This window comes from Sturnira hondurensis, unplaced genomic scaffold (assembly GCF_014824575.4).
Source record: "Sturnira hondurensis isolate 20B ecotype Veracruz unplaced genomic scaffold, ASM1482457v3 Scaffold0006213, whole genome shotgun sequence".
Taxonomy (NCBI): Eukaryota; Metazoa; Chordata; class Mammalia; order Chiroptera; family Phyllostomidae; genus Sturnira; species Sturnira hondurensis.
The window spans coordinates 3,126,558-3,136,355 of NW_028078844.1; the positions used below are offsets into that span (position 1 = coordinate 3,126,558).

At 40.5% G+C, this 9,798-nt stretch overlaps 1 protein-coding gene across 1 annotated transcript; it reads left to right on the plus strand.

The window, feature by feature from the left end:
• The first annotated feature begins 1,172 nt into the window (after nt 1-1,172).
• SLN (sarcolipin) lies at nt 1,173-5,689 on the plus strand. The gene is made up of 2 exons (XM_037047744.1): nt 1,173-1,202; nt 5,091-5,689. The coding sequence occupies exon 2, from the start codon at nt 5,166-5,168 to the stop codon at nt 5,256-5,258; it is 93 nt and encodes a 30-aa protein (XP_036903639.1). The 5' UTR covers nt 1,173-1,202; nt 5,091-5,165; the 3' UTR covers nt 5,259-5,689.
• Nucleotides 5,690-9,798: the final 4,109 nt, after the last annotated feature.

Consider the following 9,798-nt stretch of genomic DNA (forward strand, 5'->3'; position numbering starts at 1 on the left):
TTGAAATGCAGATATGGAATGGGAAGGCTTTCAGTAATGTCTCTGAGGTATGAAAATTTTGTTTGTGCCTTGTGGGAATGAATTATTTTGCCTGACCCAAATTATGAATTCAGAGGGGAGATTTGCTCTGTTAACTGTAAAGGAGGGGTTTGCTGAGCAAACACAATTTTGGTGGTCATGTTTACAGTGCTTAATTGATGTGCTTTCAAGTCTAGTTAAACATTTCAGAGGTTCCCTTTACCTCCACACATCTGGAACACTGATTGCAAACTCATCTTGACAGTCTGGTCTTAGTGCTTATATTTGAGAGTTCCACAATTCTGTTTCTTTCCAATATGTATTCTATATAACATGTTTTTCACTGGTTTTGACTAGTTCTCCTTCTACCTCCAATCTATCCAAATGACTGAGTTTTGCTGTTTGAGTTCGCTGCTATGTTAGTTTACTGACAGTGATATATGCACCATGGCTTCCACAGCTGTTTAGATGAAACTGTATATTAATGTGTAAACTTGCAACATACAGCTTAGCTGGAAAGGTGTGCGGAGCAGGTGACTGAGGAGATAACTTTCACTGCTTGGACCAAAGTCAGTTTCGAAGGAGCTAAAGATGCCTGTTGAATTTTGGCGTGTGTGTGTGTGTGTGTGTGTGTGTGTGTGTGTGCAAGGTAAGGCCTCTTCACATTGTAAGGAGCTAAAGATATGGGTAGTGAACTGGAGTCCCATTTTATACCCTCGCATGCTGAGTGCAGGGGGTCGCCAAATGCATCTCTGGTTTGTTAACATTAGTCTCTCATTCTTGGTTTATGATGTTTTAAAAACATGTTAGAGATATTCATGAAGGTATAAAAGATAAAATTAAAACCTGCATCAATTGTAGTAAAAGTCAACTGAAAAGAAAAGATTTTAAGTCCCTGGGGTGTTAATACAAATTGGCAGCCAAAGGTACTGGGTCTTAGTCAACATATTCCACATTCCCCTAAACACAAATAGCCCCAAACCTTTGAAGGTTGTTCCTTTGAGATGTTTCATCAGTGACATCACAGTGATTGCCACCTCCCTGGGGCTACTTTAGGCCCTGCCCAGACTTCACACAGCCCAGGAGACCCACAGGAGTTGGAGCTTGAGTCAGAGGGAGAGAAAGAGGAAGAGAGAGAGAGAGAGAGAAAGAAAGGGGGAAGGAGGAGACACCTACCACAGCAGGTATGTTCTTGACCCAAATCAGGGAATAGTGTGTGTGTGTGGGGGGCGGGGGGTTGTGCACAAGTTGCAAATGAGAAAGGTAGAGAATGTTCACATTTCTTAATGACATAGGCAATGCTTATTGTACACAGTTTTTCTTACGATATAAAGGGACTATTATTGATTCCTGTTTTACTTTTTTCTCCTCATAATATGCATTTTCTCTCTTCCTCTTTAAGGACAATTTTTTATATTATGGAAGAAAGTTCATCTTTTCTATGCTCAGTCTCCATTCAAAGGAGGTCAATATTAAACAATTTATTCAGAGTGTTTTTGGTTTTTCTTTCATCCATATGGTAATCACTTTGGATCAGATGGTATGATCTTGACTCAAGGGAAAATTTAAAATAAAGCCAAAATTGTCTTTGTGGCTTAAAGCAGAAAAATGAAGTTTGCTGATATGAATTTCTGACTAACTCTGGTATAAATGTGTGTGAAAGTTAAGTCAAGTTCACATCTTACAATGAGCAGATGTGGATTGCATTGGATTCATTGGAAATTCTGACCTTAACTCTGTGTTTTGTTCATTTAAACGATATAAAACAACAAATATTTAAGTGCACCACCAAAGTGCAAGAAAGAGTATGAGGTAAACCACAGGAAATACAGAAGTGTGATGTACAGCCTTTCAATTCAGAGACTGCTGAAAAAATGTAAAGAGTGCATGAAATACACAGTTTGACAATGATTATAAGGCAACCTCTATGTAACTATCACCCAGATCAAGAACCAGATCATTGCCAGCACCCCATGAGTTCATCCTGGTCACCCCACCTTCTGCCCCACCATATGTAATCAACAATCTTGATTGTCGAGATAATCTTGTCTATGCTTCTCTTGACATTTTTACCATCTACACCTGCATTCCTAAACCATAATGAAGTTCCCTGGTTTTGACTTTAAATAGATGGAATCATATTCTATGTTTCTTTTGTAAATTCTTCTTTTGCCCAACAATTATATTTATGAGATTTACCCAATTTGTTGAGGATTGTTGTAGTTCCTATATTTTCTTAATTCAATAGCACTCAACTGTATGAATATACCACAACGCATCATCCACTGTACTGTTGATAAACACTTTGGTTGTCTCCAGCTTGGCCAGGCTGTGAAATGTTGCTGTGAATTGCATACCCTTGTGGAAGCATCCTGGTGCATACGTGCTTGAGTTTCCAGAGTAGAGGTGAAATTGCTGGATAATAGGGAATGAGCATTATCAACCTTGATAAAACATGTTGAATTGTTGCCTCAAAGTGGCTGATAATTTACACTAACTTTGTTTAGCCAAGCAGTTAATTTCATTATAAGTCACTCTTGTAATCACTGCCTCGGGGTAATCCCAATTCTAGCAACTAGTTCCAATCTGTCCGTTCTAGCTCTGCCTCTAATTTGCTGTGCATCATTACACAATTTAACCTCTCTCTAAAAGCCTGTAATTTTTTGGCTGTAATCTAAGATAAAAATCACAATATTACTGGCCTGAGTTGTTGTGAAGGTCACATGACCAAAGTGGTGGACGATGTTCAATAACATTTTCCCAGTGTGTTCCTGTCAGGACACTCTCCATGATACCCTTTATATAAGAGCTTAATCTAAAGCAGATTTGGTGGGACTGTTATTTTGCTCTCCTTAAGTTGTTTTGATCACTAGAAACAGTTCCATATTTTTTGCATATCTCTGTATTTCTTCAGAACTTACCCAAATAAGGGGGTGTTTGAACCAGGATTTTATTTTATTAATAAATCCATAAGGAAAAGTCTGTCTATGATTCTCATGCCTATGCCTCCAGGCTCCCTGATTGGACTCATCACCTTCCTGTTCTCTTCTGCTCTCGTGTACATTTTTAAACCTTCTCTCTATTTCCTTTATCCATTTATTTTCTTCTATTTACTTTCTACTTCAGGCAAGTCTTTGTATAAAGATTTTCATTGTCAATCTACTATATCCTTTATGCAGGATAGGTAAGAATTAAAAGGAAAATGAAATGTACATTAGTCATCACTGGCCCTATTTTAAACTGAGATTTAAGAACATACTGATTGACACCATCTGATTTCAACTTGTGTGTTACACTAACAATGAAATAATACAAAAATGATTATTCAGCTGGTTTATTATTTGATCAAATTATTAATTTGATTGAATAACAATACACCAAGTATAATAATTACAATTAATAATTCAGTAAGGTTAGATGGTTAAATGTACTAGTCAGCCTACAAGCTTGTTAAGAACCCTTTCTGCCCCCTGAACTCTCACCCCTGGCAAATTAAAAAATACCCTTTCCCCCTAAACTTTCCACTCTATAGGCAACTTTGTCCTAAGTATCTAAAATACTATCTTTTGTCTTTAATTTCATTTGCTTTTCACCCACAAAGTGTCAATTATGTCACACACCGAAGGCAACATTTTGTTTAACTGCATTACATAGGCTCCAAGAGTACGGTCTCGAAGTGTACTGTATGTACAGACTTTAAAGATACCGTCCCTGCTCTTTGAAGTGTTTACAGTCTAAGCACATCCTAGACCTGACTAAAAATAGCTGGCACAAGCCGTTGATGAAATAGAAGTAGCCATGTGGTTAACACTTGCTCTTTGGACTGAGTGCCTGTTACGTGAGGGACTTTGGTTTGACTCCACTAGGCTCTGTGCCCAACTCAGCGCTTACAAAATACTAAGCAGATGTTGAAACTATCTCCTACTTCCAGCAGGGTTGATGGAATCCTGCAGCAGCCCCAAACCTGCAAAACTATGATATCCTACTTCTGTATGTAATTCAAAGCAATTGAACAATAGTCAAACATAACTTTTTTTTTTCTGTTTTGGTGACTTTGCTGGCTGATACTCTTAAGTTAGCAAAGCAAGCACATACATATGCACAAACACTGAAGTTGGAGAGAGAAAAAAGTAATATTTTATATGTTATCAAAAGTACCAGTATACACCCTGGCTGGTGTGGCTCAGTGGATTGAGTGCTGGCCTGTGAACCAAAGAGTCACTGGTTGGATTCTCAGTCAGGGCATATGTCTGGGTTGCAGGCTGGGTCCCCATTGTAGGCGTGCAAGAGGCAACCACACAGTGATGTTTCTCTTCCTCTCTTTCTCTCTTCCTTCCTCTCTCTAAAAAAATAAGATAAATAAAATCTTTAAAAAGTAATTTGGATATGATTTACAGAAAAGATTTCTACATATTTTTTAAAAAGTATCAATATAATCATTATAGGAAAAAAATCAGGACTATATTGGTCTTTTTGACATCAGGTAGAAAAGGCAGTCTGTCTGTATGAGTCAGGATTCTTCAGAGAAACAGAATAAATAGGATGTGTGATTATCTATCTATCTATCTATCTATCTATCTAAATTGGCTCATGTGTTTGTGGAGGCTGACAAGCCCAAAATCTGCAGCGTGGGCGGGCAAGCTGGAGACCAGGGGAAGAGTTACAGCTGTTGTCCAAAGCTATAGTCTGGGAGCTAGAACTCTGAGATCAAGGTGTTGAAGAGCTGCTTTCTTCCGAGGCCTCTCTCCTTGGCTTGCAGATGACTGTCTTCTCCCTCTCTCCTCACGGTCTTCCCTCTGTGCAGGTCCATGTCCTGATCTTCTCATAAGGATATAGAGCATATTGGGTTAGAGCCCATCTAAATGATCTCATTTTAACTTAATTAAAAGACCCTGAAAGACCTCTTGAAAGACCCTGTCTCCAAATACGGTCACATTCTGAGACATTGGGGGTTAGGATTTCGTTGGCACCTAATTCAGGCCATACAGGGTCCTCTTCTACAGTGTTGCTATTTCCTTTGAGGACGGAGTGCTCACTGATCTTTCCGTGTTTTCTTTGTTACTTCCTGTCAGGAGGTGAGGACAAGCAGGCGGTCTTTGGTGTGCCCTCAGAAGTCTGCCTTTGGTTCTCACTGAGCCACTCTGAGGATGGAGCGATCCGGCCGGGAGCTGTGTCTCAACTTCACCATTGTCCTGATTACGGTCATCCTTATGTGGCTCATTGTGCGGTCCTATCAGTGAGGCGGCATGCCACTCTCCTGGGACTGACTGCCATACTCCAGAGCTGTCTGCCTGGTGCCCTGAGATCCCACTGCTATGATGGGATGCCTCTCAGCACACACAGAAGGTCGAGGCACTTCTGACCTCCACACACAGTATCTGAGATGCCTCCAGTGTTAGGATCAATTGTGTGTTCTCTAAAGATGCTGCTCTTGAGGGCTGCCCAGCGTTTGCCAGTGAACATTAGGTTTATTCCCCAACTTAGATAAGTCATGAGGTTAAACTGAAACTGGATTCATGATGAGGTAGAATTGTAAAAAGCCTGTAAAAGCTGTCTCACCACACATCCCTTCGATCCACAATGTCTGTAGCCACATTTTAGATTATCCCGCCAGAAGAAAGAAATGGTAGAGGAAGTCTTTGTCAGCCCCTGTCACAGCTATCATGTGAATAAAGTTAAGTCAACCACAAAAATGACTTTTGAAATTTATTTTAGCTTTTATTTGTGATACTGCATTTGACCCTTGGCTGGGATTGAAGTGACAAATGTTACCGTATTTGTAGCATTTGAGCTAAGCCAGGATGCTCCAACTGCTGCGGATTTGAAACTGAGTCAATGAAGAGTGTCACCTTTCAAACAATTCCATTGGCTCATTCTCCCCAAACTTTCCTTCTGAACTAGTCTCAAGGGCAGAATGAATCCATTCTGCTAAGACTCTGGGGGCAGCGCCTGAAGGGTCCACCAAAAACACAAACTTTCTTTGAAGTCTGTGTGTTCTCCTTAAATTTGACAAAAATGTATATTCCATCCTATAATAGCTCGATGTTTGTTTTAATATACATATTTAGCATTATTCACCACTGAGTAAAAGTAGAACATGAGTCATATTTGAAGTTTGGTTATTCCAGTGTGTTTATTGTCATTAAGCAAGTAGAGCTGGTCATTAATAAACTAGCTATAACAAGAAGGAAAATAGAAAATACAAATATACACAAATGTTCATAAGAGACATATGAAACAGACATTTCTTAAACATGTTGCTGAAACACCCCACATAAACAGACCAGATTTATTGTTTGTGCCAATTCTGAGGTGACCGCAGGGCAAGGGAATTTTGTAAACCTCACCTGTTGGAGCACGCTCCTGAAGGTGCTCCTTGCTGGGAAGCGGCCTATCACTGCAGCACAGCCGACCTGGCGCTGCGGTTCTCAGCCCTGGTGCAGAGTTTATGCACTCAGGGGCGATTTTTCAAAACATTTATGCTAGGTCCCATTCAGACCACTTAAATAAAAACTTAGGGGGTAGATATGCACTTTTCCAAAGTCCTCTAGATTACTGTATTTTATAGCCAGAACTGAGAATCACCAACACCTACCAGTGCTTCTCAAACTTGGATATGATTGTGAATCACTAGGAGCTCTCTTTGAAGTGCAGATGCTGATTCAGTTCTGATTCTAATTGAGTCTGGACTGTGTCTGAGATTCTGTGTTTTGAACAAGCTCCTAAGTGATGCCAGAGCTGTGGTCCATTGTCTGCCCATGGGTTAGCACGGTAGAATCACTTGGGACATTTAGGAACCCAAGCTCAAGCCATATTCCCAAGAGTTTCTAATTTAGTTGGTGTGGGTGTAAATCTTTTTTGGGGGAGGACTCCAGGTGATTGTAATGTGTAGCCAGGATTAAGGACCCTGATACTATAGTTAAAGGAAAAAATGTCATTATTTTGAGAAGTTTGGAGCCAAAGTTGGGAAATAGCAGTATATGGTCTTCAGTGGCTTGTTCCTAATTTCAGAGTCAGACTGCACACATGGGTGTACAATTGTTGATGATTTGGGGTGCGGCACACCCACACACAGGCATGTGGCTCTAGGTCCCGTGCCAAATGGTACTAGTCTTTTCCTCACTCAGAAAAACAAAGCAAACAAACAATAGAACCCTCAGAGAATCTACTGATGTTCAAGAAGATGTGTGTATAATGGTAGGGAGGAGATGGACAAATCAAGTGACATTCTTTTACCCATGTCTGAGGTCCAGTGCCAACATTTATAGGTATCATTTGTTGAATATACTGCAAATGAAGTCCTGGACTAGGAGCTTTCTATACATTATGCATTCAGCAGATATGAGAACTGAGGGTCATTAACCTCATTTACATAACCAGATGTAAGTGGTGAAGCCAGAATGACAAAAACATCATTTTAATCCTGTTGGGGACTGCATCCAAACTATGCATTGTTAGGGATCCCCCGAACCATTTGATTATAAGTGTTTACCCTCATATTCTTTAGCATTCTAAGATAGCCTAATTAGATAAAAGTAACTGTTGTAATTCTCTGTGGAATTTCTCTTTGTTTGTCAGTCCTCACCTCCTTTCTCCTGCCTTTCTCTTGCGCTTCCAGTGATGGGATCTACTGATAAGGGCCATTAATAGACCACATCAGGAACCACCTTTTCAGGTAGGACATCCATTAGCAATCTCAGTTGTATGGCTAGAAATGATGCCTAATTTCTTCCACATTCAGGAGTCCTAGTCATGATGGCTAAATTCCAGTCTAACTTATAAACCTCCTTTTATGTATAACATTTCCTGGGGCCTCAGGGAACAGCATGAAGATCCAAAGGTCAGAGAACATGACAAATTCAGGAAGTGGAAAATATCTGTCTAGCTGGAGCTTGGAGCACCTCTCCAGTCACTGGCAGAAGTGATGCCACACAAGGACAGATGTCAAGATTTCAGCTGCATCTGGTCTGTTAGTTGGGCCACTTCTGGGATACCTCACCACTATGTCTCTCTCATTGGAAGAAACCTCCTGCTATCAACAACTGTTGAAACAGTGCTTGAACTTGCACAGAAAGTAGACACTGAACACCTGGCGATCTTTATCGACAGCAGCCAGGTCAGTTCTCCCACAGTTAGCCTGTTACTCTTTGAGCAGCTCTCTGTTGAGTGATGGTCTCTTTTTGCCATAAACCCTGGGCTGCTGAGATCCCAGTACATCTTAAAGTAGAACTGCTCATATTGCAATGCCAATGAAACATTAACATTTTATTTTATTTTTTATTGTTGCTCAAGTGGTTTTCTGCCTTTCCCCCCACCCCTCCCCACCATCCCACCCCTCCCTGCCTTCCTCCCTCATTTCCAGCCCCCCTTGTTATTGTCAGTGTGTCCTTTATAGTTGTTCCTGTAAACCCTTTACCCCCATTATCCTCTCCCCTCTGACCACTGTCAGCCTGTTCTCATTTTTAATGTCTTTGGCTACACTTTGCTTGCTTGTTCATTTTGTTGATTAGGTTCCTGAAGGTGAGATGATATGGTATTTGTCTTTCACTTCCTGGCTTATTTCACTTTGCATAATGCTCTCCAGTTCCATCCATGCTGTCCCAAAGGGTAGGAGCCTCTTCTTTCTTTCTGCTGCGTAGTGTTCCATCCTGTACATGTACCATCGTTTTTTGTCCATTCATTTACTGATGAGCACTTGGGTTGCTTCCAGCCTTGGCTATTGTAAATTGTGCTGTTTTGAATATTGGGGTGCATAGGTTCTTTTGGGATTTTATCCTAAGAACCCTGAAATATTAACATTTAAAAAAATGTTATCCTGTAATTCTGGCTTAGGCTTTTCTACCACTCTTCCCTAAACTTACTACTAAATTGGGCATCCTTTGGAACATCTTATTTTTATGTATTTTCTTACATTGAGAAAAAACACAAGGTTTTACCAGTTTCTGGCAGTCCCAGTGCCATATCTGGTCACCAACTCCTCTCCAAAGGAGTACCTTATAGTTGCTCTCATAGGCATGAGTAATTACCCAGATAACTCATGCCCAAGCCATGACTCTAAGAGCAGAGCCCCAAAGGATGTCCGCCTGCTCAGCTTCTGTAACCACATTTCCTATTTTGTTCCATGGACTCAGATGAGAGTATGTGAAAATTGTCAGAAAATGGTAGTGCTTCCACTCTTCTCTTTTAATTTGGGGCTGACAATCAATCTGGAAGGCATCTTCAGAGGACATCCCTTTTTTACTTCTATTATTTTCTTATTGCTAAGCTGTCCCTTTTGCTCCTCCAAAACAGGGCTCTTTCTGTCATTCTGATTTACTTCCACAACTGTTTGGGCACCTGACCTATGCCGTTCTCAGAGGCAGTCACAGAGTCTTCCTTGGCAGGCAGGGTATGTCTGTTACCATCTGGAAATCCCACCCAGAAAGTATTTATGGGCAAAATAAATTAATTGGTTCTGCTCTCCTTTCCTCTGAATAATTTGTATCTACCATTCTCCTGGGTATATTTTATTATTTTTCTGCTTTCAGAATGTCTTTTCAAATAATTTTAGCACAGAAGACCCTTCGTAGCTGATCCATGTCTGTCTACAGCGTCTCTTCTGTCTACTTACTCCATATGCCTCACCCAACTTCTCCTTTCAACCGTCTCCTACTATTTTTAGTTTCCAGGTATGCTGCGCTGTGGCCTTGTGTACCTGTCCCCTTTGCCCAAACTGTCCTCTTTTTTCTTTTTCTGGCTAATTCACTTGTTAAGATTTCCATTAGGTTTTATGACCTCTTA

What these genes read in the sequence shown, in the direction of transcription:
- SLN (XM_037047744.1), top strand. Translation starts at nt 5,166, where the DNA reads ATGGAGCGATCCGGCCGGGAGCTGTGTCTCAACTTCACCATTGTCCTG.